The sequence below is a fragment of the Crassostrea angulata genome, chromosome 2 (genome assembly GCF_025612915.1).
Source record: "Crassostrea angulata isolate pt1a10 chromosome 2, ASM2561291v2, whole genome shotgun sequence".
NCBI classification, from domain to species: Eukaryota; Metazoa; Mollusca; class Bivalvia; order Ostreida; family Ostreidae; genus Magallana; species Magallana angulata.
In genome coordinates this window covers 69,914,124-69,935,742 of record NC_069112.1, presented here as the reverse complement: position 1 = coordinate 69,935,742, position 21,619 = coordinate 69,914,124, and the positions used below count along the sequence as shown (strand labels likewise).

At 32.8% G+C, this 21,619-nt stretch overlaps 1 protein-coding gene across 1 annotated transcript; it reads right to left on the bottom strand.

Annotated features, from left to right (window-relative positions):
- Nucleotides 1-10,233: 10,233 nt before the first annotated feature.
- Nucleotides 10,234-21,346, bottom strand: LOC128171108 (uncharacterized). Its single transcript, XM_052836863.1, has 7 exons — nucleotides 21,068-21,346; nucleotides 18,687-18,920; nucleotides 15,067-15,201; nucleotides 14,396-14,596; nucleotides 13,607-13,662; nucleotides 12,962-13,099; nucleotides 10,234-11,955 (listed from the first exon to the last, which is right to left on the bottom strand). Exons 1-7 carry the CDS (start codon nucleotides 21,104-21,106, stop codon nucleotides 11,922-11,924), a joined length of 837 nt encoding a protein of 278 aa, XP_052692823.1. The 5' UTR covers nucleotides 21,107-21,346; the 3' UTR covers nucleotides 10,234-11,921.
- Nucleotides 21,347-21,619: the final 273 nt, after the last annotated feature.

The following is a 21,619-nucleotide window of genomic DNA, read 5'->3' as shown; positions in this document are numbered from 1 at the left end:
TTCACAGTTTCTTAAATTTTGCAGTTCGATCATGACTAGGTTTTGGTTTAATTTAATTGAAATAATCCTTTTTTGTTTCATTTAGAACTAGAAAACTGACCAGTCAGGAAGGGCCCCGCTATGACAATTAATATAGAGAAGTGAAAAAAACTTTGAATTCCATCCTCTTTATATTAACAATGATGAAAAATAAATGCCCGACATAAAATGTAAAGAACTGCAATATATATAAGGTGGTAAAAAAATATATGAAAACTAGAGCAGAGCTCGTGGCAGAGCCACGAGTAGGTCTTCCGTTGTTGCTGCGAGTTGAAAATTTATATGATTTGGTGTCAAACGATTATAATGACTAATGACTAAAATTTCACTTCTGCTTTTGTTATAAAAACGTGTTGTGATTGAAAGCCTGTATAAAGACAGGAAGAAAATGTTTTAGGAAAACTATTTGTCGAACACAGTTTGTGTAATTGTTTTGAAAACTCTTTAAAGCCCTGTCACACCAAGTTGCGTTCCCAGGGCGTGTTCACGGCATTGTCAAATTCATGGAATTCGTAGATAACGTAACATTTACAATTGAAAATGTCACGGCATCCTGATGGCGACTGAGGCGTCCTTACAGAGCTCCCAACTACGTTTTCACAGAGTTCTACTTAGCGATTGACTGCGCTCTCGCTGGGTATCCGCCGAGTGCTCATGACGTGCTAGGAGTTTTTACCACACGTCCACAGCGTGCCCTGCGTGCACATGCGCTGTCACGGCGTTCTAAAATGTTCTAGGATATCCCACCGCGGCGAACGAAGATGCCGTTGCATTGTCACGGCGCTGTAGGAGACTCTAGTTCGTTTACCATTGCGTTTTATATTATTCAATGACGCAGCGGGATCGCCGTGAGGACGTAGCTCCAGTGTGACAGGGGTTTAAACAATGAGAAGTTTAATGGCAAGTTAAATCTTTAAGGGTAGCAAGGATTGTTATATATACATGTATTCATGATTCGTGTAAGGAAATGCACGCAAAAACGTGCATACAAAACACGTAACTTCTGTAATTAAATCTTTCTTATTTTTTGAAGATTATGTGCAACTTCAATAAAACTTTTTTTTTAATCAATTTTCATATAATTAGCAATAAAGAAACTCCCCAAGAACACATGTCCATCTCACTGATGTGTAACTTTGAGAAGCGCATATATTTTTTGGAGGCAGATGCATGTATGTCACTATATTATAGTCTGTAAGTCAAGTGAACTAATCTGTCCACACTTGCAATACTTTGATGATTTCTATGGCGACCGCCTGCATAGCATAATGTAGTCGTATTTCATAACATCTAATCCAAAGAACAAATTACCTTTGACTTAAAACGTTTTATTATAATGTATATAATTCTGTTCATAACTATATATAATAGAAGTTTAGCGTGTTCAACAGGTCAATTTATTATAGCCACATTCTCAGATTATGAACTCGCACCTTTAATGTGAAAATGAAAGTCTTATTGTTTGATAATTGACCACTTTGAAGAAAGCACCCTGCGAACTGTTGATTAATTAGATAACAATTGATGATTTGCAGCCATAAATAACCTGGGGTTATATATGTTCTGAGCTGTGTGCGCTGAAGCGACACAAGATTTTCGGTAGCACGTGGCGATTGAATTTACGCAATAAAGAAAGTTGAAATTTACAAAGACTGACCGAATAAAAAAACGGGTGGGAAAGAGAAACACGTTCAGGAGAGAATGTTAAACATAAGAAGTCACTATCAAATGATTTTCGACAGATATGGAATTTTAAAAAAAAGAGCACTTGGCAGCGGGGCGGTGGGAGGGCAACACAGAAATAAGTTCGTTTTCACAATGAAATGATCGAACGACCATGTAGAAACACTACAGAAGTTATTTATATGTGACCGATAGAATCTAAACAAAACTTGTTTCAAAACTCAAGTGAATATTCTTTAAAATAATCACCGAATGCCTCAATTTAGGGCATTCTTTTATCGTGCCAGCACCTACTGCAAACATGTAACATGGAACTTTGATAATAATTTGATTTGATTTTTAAATTACCGTGTACGCTGTCGTATAAATCAATGCTAAATCAACTGTACGAGTAACATACATTCATCTGTTTACCTTAAACCAATATAATAGTTGAAAACATATTAAAAATACAAAATACCAAACATGCACGCGTGATGGAGTTGTAAATGTTGAAGATGTCACTTGCGCGGGATCTCCACGGCCATGTGCGAGGGATGATCATTATTTAAAGGTTTTAATATTTGTGTGTGTTTTTCTTTTTTTTTTTTTTTTTTTTTTTTGATTGAAAACATTATTTGTACAGTTTTTAAAACATTTAAGACTTTCAAACGAACCATTCAAATATGTCTGACGAGTATTTCCGACTCGGAGTAATATCGCTTTTATTAATTTTCAGAACGACTTTTTAATTTACTCTCCATTGTTTAATTTAAACAGATACAAAATGAACAAACTTTTATGACATATAATTAAAACACTGTACAGTGTATTTACGGCTATATAAACTCAAACAAGTTCATATTCATGTAAGTGTGCGGGTGCAAATCTTTTGTATTTAATTAGATAACTGTTTACCGCTACGTAGTGTAGCCGCGGATGATTTCCTCGGCCGCGGGCGAACGATTGATTACGTAAAGATCGATTGAACGCATACACACGCACAGCTCAGAACCTAGGAAGATTTGAAAAGTTTGCAATTTAATGACTAAAATCTATCAAATAGAAACTTTTGTTTTACTTTAAACCCACAATTGATCTATATGACTGATATTGCATTAGATTGAGAATGGCATTGCTTTTAATAATTAACTGAGCGATTTTTTAATTGACACCCTATCGTTTAATTCAATTGAAGAATAAACCTTTATGTGTACGTAATCAAAACTGAAACAATTCTTCAGTTCGAAGCTAAATTAACTCATATATGAGAGACGCAACGCTCGTGTATTGGATAACGGCTGACCGCTAGGTAGTCCAGCCGCGACCATGGTGACCGATTTTCTCGGCCGCGGGCGAGGGATAGCTTACGTAATAATACGCACACAGCTCTGATTCCAGGTGGATTTTAAATGCATGTAGTATGATAACTAAAATGTAATGCATAGTATTTTTTTCAATACGTATTTTGTGTTTTACTAGAAAAGAAAAAGAATGTTTTGTTTTCCGATTCTCGTCTTTAAGGACTGTGCACCATAAGAAATAAGCAACAAGGACTTAAACTTTGGAATTCTTTAAAAAGAAAATAAAAAACAGCACGTGTTCTAATTTTTTTTCTCATGAATTAAAGCCTCCTGTATAAACCAGTACTTTCTGTGGTCACTTTATGCAAGTTTTAAGCACAAAGACTTTCGTTAAGTTGCCAAATGAAAACAGGTACATGTTAACATGTAAAGCTTTTCACACTCATACTACACAAATCACTTACAAAATAACATTGTAACGACCTTTATAAGATCCCAACATATAACTTTTCCAGCGACAGCCATATCGAAATCCTAACCGTTTTTGAGTTATTCAGCAAAATCTTTTAAGGGCTACTGGCCCTTAATTTCAGGGTCCAGCCCTTTTTCATTGGTGTCAAATAAAAGCCCTTAACATTTTGCACAATTTTTGTTCTATATGTATTTGGGAAATATTTCAAACTAAAAAAATACGAAGCTAAAACATGAGAAAATTTTTGCTATTTTTAAAACATAGATTTCGATTGTTTAATTCGAGTGGAATAATTGGAAAAAACTAAAATACAAAAATCAGAGGACAATATTCAAAGTGTCAATAATAAAGATTTTTAACTGTAAATTATTTGCTACGGACCATTTCGGAGCCTTTGTCTGGAAACTAATGCCCCTAAAATTTTAGAAAAAGGGAAATAACTCAAAACCGGAAGTTGCAATTCCAATTCTTTTTGTGCTCTAGCAACCTTATTTAATTTACAATATACCGTGAAAATTTGAACGAAATCGGATGACAAACAAATAAGTTATTGAGGATTTAAAAACGTCTAGAAGAAGAAAAATAATAATGAAGAAGAACCATCAGAATCAGTACAAGGTCTTCCGTTGGAAACGGAAGACCTTAATTATAAGTAACAACTGCATTTTTAAAATTTCAAGATAATTCCTGAATGTCCAAAAACTCTAAATAGTAACCTTGTATCTGCATAAAACAGGGATAACCTCATGTCTTATAAAAAAAAACTAAATTAAATGTGTATTTAAAAAAGATTTTAACAGGTGTTTTATAAAATGCAAGCCTTCAGTGAATGCAAATACTTTGTATCACCCAGGGTTAACCTCAGCTTCAAAACAAACATCAGTTGCAGACAAAGGTGTTCATTAATCTTCATATGACAGATAGAGATAAGCCTCTAAATTTTCTGCAGCAGTCAAGATAATTAATCCCAGGGATTAATTGTTCTGCTCTCTCATCCTTTTCTTCTAAATTTACAATAAGACTTTTTTTTCAGAAATGACAGAATGGGGTTATTATCTGATTACCTGTTAAAACTAACAACATAAAGGCAGAAAAAAAATTAAATTTATAACTGAAAAATAAAATAGTGAAAAAGGATATCTTAATATATATCTTGATTTTAGAATCAATAAAATTATCATAAATCATTGTGTACGGTATTTTAACCAAAATAAAGTATGAAAATTATATATTTTAAATCCATATTTCAAAGAATGTACACAATACTACACATCATTCAAAATTGACCTTAAAGCTGAACACCGCTCGTAAATAGGCACCGTCACACAGATAACTGGTATATAAACCCTTCGATTTCGTCACACCCGATTGCACACCTGAACCTCGTGGCCGACATGTAGTATTCCTTTCGTGGTCTTTAGATTTTAAGCATTTTTTTCTTATCTTATGTTCATTTTCTGTTCGTAAATAATGCATTGACCAATTTATTTGATGTTAGTATTCTCCTGGCTTCAAAAAGTGCGTAAAATAGGATAATTTCATCGCGACCGGGTAACACGGCGAGGCAAAATGTACGTCCACACAGGTGAGACCTCTACAGCGAAGTACTTTGAACTGTTTAGAGGTCTGTCCCTTATATAAGGGTTGTAGGGACAGCAGTGATTAAAGAGAAATATGGCGGACAGTGCCTATTTACGAGCGGTGTTCAGCTTTAACTTCAAAACAAAGTTCAAAGATAAAGCTTAGGATTTTCTTCCTGTGGAAGGTTAATTAATCCCAAAGAACAAATATTGCACAGCCTTCCAAGTATACAATGGTAACATTCTCAGCAGTTATCTCTCTTTGCCCATTCATTATTATGCATAGTTAAGGAATCTACCCCACCACCCCAGCTCCAAACCAGAAGACATAGAGAACCAAACTTAGCATCAAAATATGTATTTCTGCCTACTGAACTACCATACCAAATTTGAACTTGATTGGGCAACCATGAAAAAAGTTATTAGAAAAAAACAGAAAATTTGTGGACGGAAGAGTGACAGAAGGACGGACGGACTGAGTGATTACTATAGGGCACCCGCAAATCCTTGCGGGGCCCTAATGACACCAATTAACGGCAGTAATAGTGGGTCAGTAATCCAAAAGTTCATACATTCTTTATATCAGTTATATGAAAAACATTGATAATTAAAATAAACTTTCTTCAAAATCACTAAATAAAGATTTTTTTTTAAAGACCCAATACCACACCTAGGGCCCCAAAAAGGAATTGGTAAGTGTAATATTAATTAATATAATAATTTCAGAAGGGGAAAGGAGTAATTTGACCTCATAGTAAATATATCTAATATTTTCACTATTTATAAGTTATCTCTCTTTTTTCAGTAAACCAAGAAGACTTAACCGGGGAGAGGACGGTTCCCTTCAGTAGGACCTGTCGCCCATTGCGTTAGATTTTATTTGTATTTATTTTTTACCGCTCACAATCTTTTTTATTTAAATAATAAATAAAACAAAAAACTAATTCCAATTATTTCATAAAACTTTTAAATATTAATATACTGTTTTACAGTGCAGACTCCGCCATCATCAATTCGTCGTAGGTTTTAATCTTCTTTGTTTCGTATAGACTATCAATTTTCATATTTTAAAAGAATTCAACTAAGGGAAAAAATTGGGGTTGTTTTTCACTAAGATTTTATTTTTATTTTTTTCTCAGTTTGGAAGTTCTAGCAATTCTAGCAATTCCCTTTTTAAGTTTTTTTTATACACTACCTAAATTATCGAAAAAGAAAAATCCATATTATTTTTAATACTCGCTCTTGTTTCTAATATTACACTTTTCCTTTGTTTTTTTTTATTTCATTGCAACGATAGAGACCCCTCAGAGTCTGACGAGATCCCTGTGTAAGTCCATTCACTTAAATTTTATTTATTGTCTCTCATTTCATAATTGTTTTGTAGTATTCGTAACGACTTTTTACAATAATTTATATTTCAGATCACAGGACTGCGTGGACGAAGAAAAGAAATAACTGTTGTACAATTTAATGTTAATAAATTGTCAATGTGATCTTTTCAAAATGTGTTTTTCCCTTTATCATATATCAATGATTCCATTACGAGAAGATTGGTAAACTTTACTAGGAGGGCTAAACCTCTATAATTTTACGACTTGCGGACGGATCACTGCACAACATTCATGCACGGATCTAGAAAAGGAGAAGGAGGGGACGAGTCAGAGATACCCTTGAAAATTCCATTTTTTTTTAGTTTGCACTGATATAAAATACAAAGATTCATGTAATTTTCTATTATTGCACTTCATATATATCCTAAAATAAAGATTGCCAAAAAGTTAATCACAGCTTCCACTGCTCATGTAGAACGATTATTTAGTATAGCTGGGAAGATTTTCAAACCTAACAGGATGCAGTTAAAAGCTGAACCCTTTGAAACTTTAGTGATTATAAAGTGCAACAGCAATCTTTTGTCTTATATATTAAATTGTCCTTTATATAAAGAAATCCGATTAAGATGTATTAAGAAATATTACTGGGAAAAACCCTCTGTTTATAAATTAATACAATTAAGTGTCCAAAATTATAAAGATTTGGGTAATCTAGGGAAATACCTCTATTTAGCTTTTAATAACAGCAACGTTATATCATAATATGTTTTCTGTTATGCACGTACTTCTGTGTCTCTATTTCATACCTGACATTGTACCATGTCAAATGTCTATAAATATCAATTAACTTATTATGTGGTATGTTGTTCATAATGCCATAAGATGATTATATATTGAGCAAATAAAGAATGAATCTTGTATGAGTCGTAACATTTGAACCTGATACTGAACATGAACCTGTAGATATGTTAATGTGTTTTAAATTTGAAACATTTGCAAAAACTCTTTATTTAGCTTTACTTTTTTAAAACAAAGTAACGGTAATGGTAATGCATTACTTTACTCATGTAATGGTAATGTAATTCATTACTTCAAGAAATCAAGTAATGGTAATGGTAATTAAATGCCAAAATTCATTAAGTAATGGTAATGTAATGCATTACTTTACAATGTAATTCGCCCCAAGCCTGATGTGTACTAACCTGAGTAGTTAAGGTGGTAGTGTGTATACTAGACTATGTAGTATTAGGGTGTAATAGTGTGTGTGCTGACCTAAGTAGAAAGGACAATGGAACGATGTTCACGAGACTTGGAATAGATTGATGTTTGTGGTTTTGCTTGGGGTGAATGCTCGAGTGCGTAACAGGGTAGTAACCAGGGGTTGGATTAACACGCGTGTCCGTTCACTGTCAATCGTTATGCTTTTCGAGGTTGAACGATGAGGGATTGTATCTGAAGTAAACGAACAACTAGAAACAATATACATGAGCAAAAATACCAAAGTACTATCCTTCGGCGTTTTCAATGAAAATAACAAGAAAAACAAAAACAAGAAAATGAATAAATAACAAAAAATATATTTTAAGCTGTATTCTGAGTTTAAATATACATTTATCTACTTATAAATGTACCTAGAATGCCAAACGACAAAAACTTTTGTGTAGTAAGGTTTATAAAAATTAAGGCTGTCTGATTAATTTTTGTTCTTAATTTCTCATTTGGCTTTATGATTTAAAATACTTTTCTTCATCAACACATTTCATGATCCCTTTTTATTACTTGTGAATAATTACAATCAATGAAAACTTTCAAATAATTTATATTCATTGTTTTGTACTTTCACATTGTCTTTTTTATTAATTTTATTTAGCAACGATAACACTATAGAGTATGTTTACATTTTTTTCAGCGTCTGATTTATTCCACCTTTATGGCGGTTGTCCAAGAGACGTACGTACACTTCGGGTACACGGCTGGCAACATCAATATTTCCATTACGAAAAAAGTATTACGAGTTAAAATCGAAACTGAGTTCAACATAGAAAAAGAACATGGTATCTTCTGTTTCTTCAGCTTAATTTTGCATAGGGACAAAAATTTACTTCAGAACTAATGACGAATTTAAAGTTTATAAATTTCAGCTCAACACTTCTTTACAAGTAAATCGTACAATTAACCGTTAGTAATTATGATTTAAGCATACTTTCTTTTCCATGTACAAAACAAGTTTTCCCGGAAGACATTTATCCAAGGGTATGTAGTTAGGAAGTTCAATGTTTACTATAGTTTTACGATTTTTTCCCTACAAAATGGGTTTTCTTAACTTATAAAGAACCATGAACCTTTTTCTCTTTCGAATTGTGAAAGCCCTTATAGATATACACCCTGGTATTCGCTGTTAAACAAACATGCCCACCAAGTGATTTCCGAGACTTTAAAAAATATTTCTTAACTAGACTCTTGTTGCAAAAGCAACAAAAAGGTCTTCCGTTCTGATACACGTTCCAAGACATTGATTTACTCATATATAATTAAAAAAAATATTGGATATGATTATTACTGTGAATGAAATATCCAGAAGTTACTTCCATGTTAATTAAAGCAATATGAGCTGTATTCTTTAAGAATTTTATTTTGCTGCAAAACCCTGCTAGTATGATAAGTCTACATGTAACTTAAACTTTTATGATAAATAAGGTTTGAAAAAATCATTAATATTTGTGAAAGGAAATATTTCTCTTCTAAGGAATATATAGCAAATCAATTTTTGTACAGGACGACAATAATTCAATTTTGCTCCAAATAAGGCTTCTTAACGGCCTTTTCCACAAAAATATGGCCAACAGAAATAAAAACTATGATATGTTTGTCATTTCAGTAGAAAAGAATATTTTAGTAAAAAAAAAATTCACCATGAAAAATGCAGCTCATATTGCTTTAACAGTTTAACAATGATAATGAAAAACAATTTTGAAGTACTTTTTGTGACTACAGGAAGTTACGCCGAACCAAACAATACATGTTAAACATTTCTACAATCGTAAGTAAATCTTTTCTCAAAGTTTGGTTGTTCCCGTCTCTTCAATTATCGATAATGACTGAAAACGAATTTATAGGAAAAATTGTCTTAGAACTGTTTCAAAGACACTTGATTTAAAATCTTGTAGTGTGTATCGTGCAAGTCACGACACATCGTTTACATCGAAACACGGGCCTTTTCACCTCGTTTGAGAAAAAAAACGGATGAAAAATTCAAATGATCTCACATTATTACAAAACTGGGAGAACTTTTATACATAATACTCATAAAAACCCCCCAGATGCGAGTTCAACAAAGCGAGCGCTCGCCAAAATGCCCTATATCCTAACACAGACTTTAGCGAGATTTAGCTCAGGTCTTGGCGGACATCGTCTTATGAGTAGTGTTAGATATTAAATGGCGCAGTCACTTTTGTGGCTGTGCGCTTATCTGTTCAGATCGTTGTATTATCGGATGAGTAGTACTTGCATAATTTAACAGTGTAATTCAATTGTTTCGACATAACCTAGTCATATAAATTCAAAACGAGTTTTCTTTTGGATGAAGCAGCTGTGCTAGAACTGTACTGGCCTTATACTAGATATCATGATTGAAGAATCCTTCACATAAAAACACCGTAACAGGTACTGGTAGATGACATAATTATGGCACACGTAACAATGATCGTTGAAGGTTAACACAATGTTGTGGCAGAGTACATAGAAAGAACTCTTTCAGTTCAAGAAACTTTTGTAATCTCTTACCCATTGATCGAAATTAGCCGCCCTTTATGATGCAAAAATTACAATACATGAATAAACACTGATGAATTTATATAATGTTTTTATCGTGAGATAAAAGTAAATTACAAACAAGTTGAAACATATGGAAAGTTCTTTAGATATGATTATTAAGAATGGCCGTTTAAAGTCTAACAATGAAACATACGTAATAAAATATTACAAAGCTCACCGAGACGAAAATGATAGTCAATGGTCTTTTATATCAAAATATAAGACATTGTAGTACTGTAATAGAAAATTTAATGATACAATATTGTATGAAAAAACATGTGATACATTATCATTTCACATTCTACAACATTGTATGAAATGATATAATAAAATATTATATACTCCGATTCAATACAATAGAAACCGTGATAATATACATCACATATGAACAAATACATCTACGAAGCAAGTTTGAGTGAGGTAGGACAATTTTTTTTCAAATCATCTTTGATGATGGAGACCTGTATCTGCGGCTAGCAATTGAAGCTTAATGTAGTATGAAAGTCAGGACAGATTTTTTTCCAACACCAAACCTGTATTTAACTGCTAAAAACACCTGCTCCAGCATCACAGGATCAAGATAATTGAGATCAAGCTCTGTTTCTGAAGCTATCTCAATTCACACACCCATAGTTAAATTAATTGTTTAAGTCTGACTGTATGAACAAAATTTACTTCATTTGTAACACGCTGAAAGACCCTAACACAATTAAAGTTGTTCTAAAATTTGAAACCTGCCTAAACATCACTCTCAGTATCTGAATCTGCCTCTGTCACTCATGATTCATTTACAAAGTTAAATCATCTATGCAAGCTTGAATAAGTACTATTAATTACATAAACTTGTGACTGGCTCCAAAAACTTTCACCTCCTCCAGCATCGACGTCTGTGGAGTGCATCAGTACAATGTATCGCCAAATGCATCAAATATGTAAGCTATGGCCGAGATTCAGCATCTACGGCTCTGGAGTGCATCAGTATCAGAAGATGCTCCATCCATGCAAGTTTGGTGAATAGGACCAGTAGTTACTTACATATGGCCACCAAAGGGCACATGTTCTAAAAACTTTATCCTGCTCGAAACACTTAAACATTCTCGAGCATGTGAAATTCATGGCGCAGATTCAGTTCAAGTATTAAAGGTCCATATATAGGTCGATATGCATCATCCATGCAGGTTTGGCGGAGATAGGACAAGTAATTACTAAGATACAGGACGTGCAACAAAAAATTTAAGTCCAGATGCCGTCGCCAAGGGTATAGCATAAGCTCCCCCTGACTTCGTCTCGGTGAGCTTAAAAAGGCTACGTGTATTGTTTTACATGATTAATGCATCTTTAATAGTTTCTCATGACAAAAAAGATCCAGGTTTTAATTGAAAAAGTTCCTCATGCCTTCTGAAAACTTCATATTTCTCCTTACTATAACGATCCAGGTTTTATTTGAAAAAGTTCCTCATGCCTTCTGAAAACTTCTTGTTTCTCCTGACTAAAAAGATCCAGGTTTTAATTGAATAAGCTGCTCATGCCGTCTGAAAACTTCTTGTTTGTCCTGACAACAAAAATCGAGGTAATTGAAAAAGTTCCTCATGCCTTCTGAAAACTTCTTGTTTCTCCTGACTAAAAAGATGGATGTTTTACTGAAAAGTTCCTCATGCCTTCCGAAAACTTCTTGTTTCTCTACGGACTTAAAAAAGATCCAGGTTCTAATTGGAAAAGTTCATGGATTCTGCTCTGGCGTGGTCACTCTTGTGCTGTATAATAAAATTATTTATATTATTATTTGTTTGTTTGTTTTTTGTTTTTTTTTTACATCAATGCTATATACTTGTTTTGTAGACTAGTTCTAGTTTAATGGGGACTATTACAGATGTTCCCCAGATCTTACTCCTATAAGCTTTATTAAGGAAAATTTTAGATTATAGTCTTAAACAGACTTTATTCTCTTGATAGAATGTTAATCAATTACAGAATGAAACAAGTGAAAAGCTGTCAATGTGACAGCAAACCGGGTTTTCTTTTATGTGAACTGTATCCATAATCCATGTCAACCCGTATCCAGTGAAATGGATAAGGTGAAAGAGTACCCTATATGCAATATTTTGCCAAAAAATGACCAAGTTTAAAAGCTGGTTTTTTTTTCATAAATAATCAGAAATCTAAATCCTAGCAATATGCACACCTCTGATATATGTACAATTGATCTGCAAAAGAACAACTTCCTATCTTGAAAACTGTAGGAGGAGTTATCCGTACAATGAGGGTACCCTATATGCAATATTTTGCCAAAAAATGACCAAGTTCAAAAGCTGGTATTTTTTTGATAAATTATCGGAAATCTAAATCCTAGCAATATGCACACCTCTGATATATGTACAATTGATCTGCAAAAGAACAACTTCCTATCTTGAAATCTGTATGAGTTATCCCTACAATGAGGGTACCCTATATGCAATTTTTTGCCAAAAAATGACGAAGTTCAAAAGCTGGTATTTTTTTCATAAATAATCAGAAATCAAAATCCTAGCCATATGGACACCTCTGATATATGTACAATTGATCTGCAAAAGAACAACTTCCTATCTTGAAAACTGTAGGTGGAGTTATCCGTACAATGAGGGTACCCTTTTGGCAGCGCTCGCCCACACACCATTTTCACCATTTTAATAACCGGATTTTTCTGTTGGAAAACCTGGTAAGAAATGAAATCATTCCAAGATATATTGAATATGTGTACTATTTTTCTCGATGGTAACTTACACAGATTTAAGTGTGGATCCTGCCCTTTTCCCTTCAATGTTGGTACCCTCAACAAAGGAACCCAGAGGAAATATGGTATCCATGACGTCAGCTGGTACTCTCAACATCAGTTCCTGTATGAAGATGGTGTTACCTTCGCTGAGAAAAGAAATGCAATATATATATACGCATATATATATATATTCAAGTAACTAACGAAGGAATGGCAGCATAAGAGAATAATGATACACTGTATTCCAATAAAATTGATAGTCAATTTGTCAGTAAAAAAGTATCAGATTAACTGATCATTAGATTATCTAGTTTAGCATTTAAGGTATATTTGAATAATATTTTCTTTAAAAATAATCAACACTAAAAATAAACAGTCATCATTTAAGTAATGGATAAATGATAAGATAGTGCTGAATAGTTTAGAGAAAACATTTACGTTTAGAGAAAACATGTTGGAAATACGTACATGTTTTAACATTTTGTCATTTTTATTTGTTTTATCCACTGTTGGATATTTGAATATCAAACTGACGGGCGGTTGGATTAAAATTGTGTTAATGGTTATTATCTGATCGTCATCATGACAAGTCCATACTACTAGCTATTGATATGTATAGATTCTTTTGCATGCTTGTGAATAATAATGCTTACTCTTCAAATGAGGCAGCTTCTACTACACCTTGAATAGCCTCGTCATCTTGCACCACCTATAAAAGAGTTATTTGGGGTTTATTCCTTTATATAAAGTAGAGTTGTAGTAAACAAGATATCTATGTGGCAATTGCTCACTAGTAATATTCCCGCTTTGATGTTAATATACAAAACAAGAGGCGCATGGGGCGACATCACTCACTTGAGCAACAATCACTTTATATGGGTGTTGAAAGGATATTGTACCATATGATTCCTCGGTAGAATAACAAAAAATAAATATTGTAAAGTATTGAAATTTTACACTTATTTTTGCATACACTATATGGAATACCGTTTTTACCAAAAACAAGAAAATCCTATCCAAGATATAAAACTAAACTTTGGGTCAGGCTTGGGGCGAATTACATTGTAAAGTAATGCATTACTTCATGAATTTGGGCATTAAATTACCATTACCATTACTTGATTTTCTTGAAGTAATGCATTACATTACCATTACATGAGTAAAGTAATGCATTACCATTACTTTTTTTTTTAAAGTAAAGCTATGAAAGAGTTTTTGCAAATGTTTCAAATATAAAACACTCTTTAACATATCTACAGGTTCATGCTAGGAACAGGTTCAAATCATATACTAGCTCAAGCTATACAGTCAATTATACTTCAGGTTACACAAATTCTAGTTCATATTGTCCATTTTAATGGTAATTTCAAGTTGTACGTGTATCAATTGTTTGTGGATATATATATATTGATACACATCCTGGATTTTTTTTTAATACCAACCTGGTATGATGTCAAAGATGTTGAATTAAGGGAAAATGTGTTCCTGTATATGTCAACTACAAGGCACTTGAACAAGACAGTTTCTCCTTCTAATGGATTAAGGTTTGATTTCTGTCCCCATAGTTTAATTTGTATTAGTTTGTCGTCCTCCAATTCAATCAGCCTTCTTTTGCTTTTTTCGGTTTCCAAAATAGAAGTCACCTGTACACAATAGAATATTCCATAAAACATTCAGAAACCAAGTGTACAAAAATATATGTACAATAATCTGCTTCATAACTCAAGTTTTAATATATGAAACTAAGATTGAGGAATGAGAACTTTTAGTTTACACAGCTAGCACAGCTTCACTGACTTATAGTCTTAGTGTTAATTGTCATCAAAAAGGGAAATGAGCAGCAATAGATTACTTTTTGCTAAATGATCAACATTATGGACTATATATAGCTATGCTCTTGTCATCTTGTATCAATTAACAAGAATTCAATATCAAATTGTAAGAATTTGTTTGATTTCGAGAGTTGTAGTTAATGGGCCATCAAGTGTCACCAGTACATTTGTTTGTTTGTATGGGGCAAATAATTAATATAAAAAATATGCATTGTATTTTTTGTCAGCATAGACAATCACAATAGAACCTTTTAATTTCAATTTTAATTAGTATTTTTTACCTTGATAATTGTTCCTTTCACAGATACGCGATCTCCTTTGTTCTTGGTTTCAACTTCTGATACTCTTATTGCAAGAGGGTCCCTCCATCTTCTGATTACTTCTTGGTTTATCATGGGTCTTCCAGTTTCCAATAGCTATAGATATAATAAGTACTTTATCATAAATATGCTTAAAATGTTAAGAACAAGAGCTGCAGGGGTTACAGCACGCTGATTATGATACCAATCAGAGGGGTGAAGCCTCTCTTGATATTACATGTAATATGAATGTAACCATAAATGATGGGGTTGAACTGTGACCTAGATAAACTAACAGCTTGTTTGATAGGACTGATAAATCAATTAATTGTTATAACATTTGCAATAAGCATGTACTTTAAAAAGTGATGTTTAAAATACAAAATACATGCATGATGAACTTCACAGGGCTCTACATTAACTTTTTTTCCTACTTGTCCATTTGGACAAGTGACCAAGATATTTACTTGTCCGAACTTCAACTTCACTTGTCCAAAATTTTTTCAATATTAAAGATCAAATATTGTCAACTTGAAAACTACAGTTCTGTATTACTAAAATAAAGTCATTTATTGATCATTCTTGCCATAATTAATAACCTGACTTCTTAAATGGAAACTTAGTGTCTTTCCTAAATGTATTGGTTGCATATAACATTAAACATGATTTGTCAGCTGTAGCTTTGTCATGGCAAATTACAAGACATTTTAAATTTAGCATCAGGTTTTAAAATACATGTAACTCTTATATTGATTTCTCATCTGTTTTTTAAACTAAACATGGAAAGTCATCATAGTCTATCAACGATGAATGAAACCTAATATAAATTACATTTCTTTCCATAATCCTTAAGTTTATCTTTGCTACCTGTTCTTCCTTTCTTTTTGATAACGTGTGTTTGGTACTGTGCAAGAACTAAGATCCACACCTTTACAGTTCTATATTGAAAGTTGTTTGTAATTAGTGAACTTCAATCCCGATCAAGAGCAACTCAATTGCATTTCAATTTGAAGTCGGGATCGAAATTCAAAATATCTAATCGATAAACTTATAACGGGACTACGGATAAACTTATCACAAAACTTTCTTTACTTTTTAAAATGTTGGAGACTTCTTTATATAAAAACGCACTTGTCCAGTTGGACAAGTGGCAGGCAATATTCACTTGTCCATATATATTTTTAACTGGTACCGGACAAGCGTTAATGTCGAGCCCTGCTTCAAGTTGCTGGGTCTTAAAATTGTAGAGATCACTATATTTTCTCTAAGTTTTCTTGAAATTGGTGCAATGGTTCTGGAGAAAATGATATTTGAAATATTTATGATGACAACAGCAACTAGAACTGTCCTAATGGGACTAATACCCCTGCAAGGCTAATTTCAAATGGGACAAATAATTGAATAATAATGGTTTGGAACACAATCACACATACCAAAAAAAATATTCTAGAATTGTTAAAAATAGGACTATGATTTTCCTTGATGAGCTTGTTAAATTTAATAAACTCCCAAAACATTACCATAATTACCATACTATGTAAAAATATGTAAAAAAGAAAATTTAATATTACAAACAATTTTAAAATTGCCTAAACATTACAATTATATCAGTAATTTTGAATTTCATTTAATTAATGCCCAATAGGGTCACTTCATCAATGTACTTGACAAATAAATTTAAACAACCTCTAAAAATAGTTTAACTTCTTTATTAATAATGATATTATTTATTTCCTTATAATGATAGAACTTTTGGTTTACATGAAAAAGTTTTAAAATAGCCTCAAAACCATCACCCATTTTACAGATTATCAATTTCCCCTAAACACATGCTCCATCTGAACCATGGCTCAGATAATGGCTCCCTTGGGACAAATGAATTCAGCCACACTTGTCTTTGATGTTCTTATTAGCTCCTAAGAATTTATCATTGACAAACAAAAAATTTGCATTGTCAGTTGATAGAATATTTATAAACAAGAGGCCCATGGGCCACATCGCTCACCTGAGGAACAATAGGTATGATAAAATCAGCTTAATGGAGTCATAATACAAACAATCTGGACAATGTACAATAAAACATGTAGATCCTGTATAAATAAAATTCACTTCCCCCCCTGGATATTCTTATGTTTATAATCATTAGTCCCTTTTCTAACAGGATGATTTTATAGTCATATCACATGTTGAGTATTGCAGTTCTCAAAAAGATCCTCAACAATAGTTAATATATGGGATATAAAGCTACATCAAACTCTGAACCTTCTTGTGAGGCGGCAGAATTGTCCTGGAGCCAAAGTCTTAACAATTATAAAGAATCATCTGGCTGATTAGTTTCTGAGAAGAAGATTTTTAAAGATTTACTCTATATATTCCTATGTAAAACTTTGACCCCCTATTGTTGCCCCACCCTACCCCCAGGGGTCACATTTTTCACAACTTTAAATCTACACTTCTTGAGGATGCTTCCACACAAGTTTCAGCTTTCCTGGCTGATTAGTTTCTGAGAAGAAGATTTTTAAAGATTTACTCTATATATTCCTATGTAAAACTTCGAGCCCCCCTTGTGGCCCCAACCTACCCCTGGGGGTCATGAATTTCACAATTTTGAATCGTCACTTCCTGAGGATGCTTCCACACAAGTTTCAGCTTTCCTGGCTGATTAGTTTCTGAGAAGAAGATTTTAAAAGATTTACTCTGTTTATTCCTATGTAAAACTTCGACCCCCCCATTGTGGCCCCACCCTACCCCTGGGGGTCATGAATTTCACAACTTTGAATTTACACTACCTGAGGATGCTTCCACACAAGTTTCAGCTTTCCTGGCTTTCTGGTTCTTGAGAAGAAGATTTTTGAAAATTTCTCGAAATTTTTCTTTAATTTCTAATTATCTCCCCTTGAAAACGGGTGTGGCCCTTAATTTACACAACTATGAATCCCCTTTGCGTAAGGATGATTTGTGCCAAGTTTGGGTGAAATTGGCCCAGTAGTTCTTGAGAAGATGTTGAAAATGTGAAAAGTTTACGGACAGACGGACGACAGACAAAATGTGATCAGAATAGCTCACTTGAGCTTTCAGCTCAGGTGAGCTAAAAATAATTTTTTTTTTATTAATTAAACATAAAGACAAAAAACCTCCATCTGGATGTATTTATATAAATATATTTTAGAGTGTTTAATACTATTAATTAATTAATAAAATCTGTAAGGATTACCTCCCTTACTTTTCAACATTAGTGTACAATACATAGAATAATGAAAATGAAAACTGTCGTAAAATCATTAAATCTTGTCTGATCTTAAAAAAAATTGCAGGTGCACATCTTCAGATGGTGTTCAACATATGTACAAATTTTCAAACTGTTCCATGCAGTAATAAAAAATTCTATAGGGGGACAAAGTTGCGTCTACAGACAGACGGACAGGGTGAAATCAATATACCCCCCTAAACTTCGTTTGCGGGGGTATAATAATGAAAGAGAACAGAGATATCATTTGAGTGTTTGATTTAGGCGACCTAAAAAGCACCAAGCATATTATTTGGCAATGCTAAGGTCTTAATTATTGGTGGGTACAAAATATTAACTAATTATAAAAACTTACTTTCGTCTCTTTTGTGAGCCTTATTGTGCCATCATCAAGGAATTGGTAAATAGTAATTAGATAGAAATTTTCGTTTTTTATCTTCTCCATTAGAGAATCCTGTATTATCAGACAATGTACTTCTGAAAAGTTCGTTGAACTAGCCAGGGCATGTGCTATACCGAATGGCTGGCCGTCCTTATTTTGTCTTCTTTCACAGTCTTCTATAATGAAAATTTTCTGTGGTGGGGCACCCTGAAACATATTTTAATTAGGTTAAGATAAAAAGTGCTTTTCCCCCTATATTACACCATAAACATAGCTAGATAGGTAGGAAGGGAAAAATATATTTCATTTTTAATCTTTTATAATTTTAATATTTTATTGTTTGAAATTTAACTTTAGAAATAGTAAGCAGAAGCACACTGAACACCACTGATGTATATGATAGAGCAATCCCCTAATAACATTAGTTTTTGGTTATATTGCTCTATGCTTGTGAGATCTGGTGGGGTTACGAGAATATAGATATTATTGAAAAAATCCATTTGAAATTTTTAAAATATATTCTATGTATGAAAAGTAGTACTCCATCGTATATGGTCTATGGTGAATCAGGTCGTTATCCTTTATACGTAACTGTATATCTCGAATGATTTCTTATTGGACAAAAATGATCCAAGGTCAAGACAATAAGATTGCGTTTACTGTTTACAAATATTTAGCAAACCAATATATGTATAATAATGACTGTGTAAATCCATGGACTGATTTTATACGACATATTTTAGACTCATGTGGGTTCTCTAATATCTGGACAGAACAATGTACTGCAATAGTTAATGATAAGTGGATTTCTGCCGCCATCAAACAAAGATTGCAGGACCCGTTCATTCAGAAATGGGCAAAAGATATAGATATTTCATCTAAAGGTCAAATATATAAAATTTATAAACAAAAGTTTGGTTTTGAAAAATACTTAGGCATTCTTACTAAAAAATTTTGGAAACCACTTATTAAATTCAGAACAGCAAATCACCGTTTACCGATTGAAACCGGTAGATGGTATGGAATTCCTGTAAATGACAGAAGCTGCACACTCTGTAATAGTGGTAAATTAGCGGACGAATACCATTTTATTCTTGAATGTAAATTTTTCTTAACTTTATGTAAGCAATTCCTATGTACCAAGTATTTTCAAAAACCAAGTACATTAAAATTTAGGGAACTGCTGATGACAACAAACATCAAAACATTGAAAAAATTAAGCTCTTTTATATTGAATATCCAAGAGCAATTCTGCTGTCCAGCCTAAACTATATTAGCATTTATTATTATTATTATTACTCTCAGCGTATTGAACACAAATGAAACATTGTATTAAATTTTTATATGATGATCTTTTTTTTTTTCTACCACTTTTTGTATTATTACTATTTTTTTTTTCTCTTACTTACTTATGCTTACTAACACATGTAATACTATGTTGTATTATAATTTATATATAATTTATTAGACCCTTGACATCACAATTTAATGCAAATATGTTATTGTACCTCATGTACCATTGTATGATAATGGTTTGAAAGAATAAATTGAATTGAGTATTGATAGATTTTTCCACAAAATGATTTAACTACCCCGATATCATAAGACGGGCCCATAATATACCTACCAACATGTTTAATTTTATATTTCCCATGTTAAAAATACAAAGATTAAGATAAAGTTAGCAAATGGTTCAAGTAAATCTGTTACATCTTATGTGGGGTTAAACAAGGAGATATCTCAGTCCTTTCCTTTTAAATTTTTCTATTAATGACATTGTTGATGAATTGAAAACAGATAATTTAAGATCCAACATCTGATACTGCATGACGTCTTGTTTCTGGTGCCATGTTGGTTTTTGCAGACGACAATTGTTTACCAAAGGGGAATAACTCAAAAAATAACATTGGCTTAAGCAGAAAATCAGACGATTTAATTAATATGGTTATTCATAGAAAATAGACTTTATTTTCTTTTTAAAATCTACCTTTCATGAAAAAAAAACGATGTTAAGGCGGCCATTTTGTTAACGTTAACTCATAAAATTTATCAATTTTATGGCACAATTTTATGGCACGTGACTATATACTAGAGTAATTTGAAAAATTGTGGAGGGAGGGGGTTCGGGCACCTTCATTATTCAAATTACCGTGCCCTCGTTCTTAATTAGTTCTTTTTGTGAATTAGTTACACTTGTGAATATTTGAAATAAATTGGCGATTGTTCACCGTGACAGCTATGACATTATATAATCACCTGGGGATCCTCGAAAACGTATCATTTTTGTTATAAACAGGTGAAAGTATGGTTAATTTGCAGAAGTGTAAGCAGTCCTATAACTTTAAAGTATTTACCTGCACCTTTCTTCGTTTGTTCTCCATCTTGCTTGTCATGCAGCAGAACTGTGGATGAAGTTTGGTCAAATTTAGGGAATGTCCTATTAAAAGGGGTGTAAAGCATTGAGAATGAAAGCTTAACGGAATATATTTAACTAATATTTGCTATTTTATAGTATCTCACTTATCTACATCTTTATAGATTAAAAAGAATTAATGTTGTATTATTTAACAGATGAAATATATTTCTTATCAAATAAAAATATTATGTAGATAACCTATACCACCTCTACAATGATTGGAATTGTCTTTAGTGTTCGCGCCACAGCAATCTTTGGTCGAAAAGGGCGCGAAAGCTAAAAATGGATCAAGTAGTGGCGGATCCAGATATTTAAGAACGGGTGTTGGTTATTTAGAGATAGTCAAAAAATGTGGCTATCACTGTCGGATTTAAGGGGGGCGTGGAGGGCGTATGCATGACTGTAGATGATTTGATAAGTTTTACATAGAAAAGTTAGCATTTTGTGTTTCACTTTATTTATAATTATGCCTGACTCAATGTTACACCTC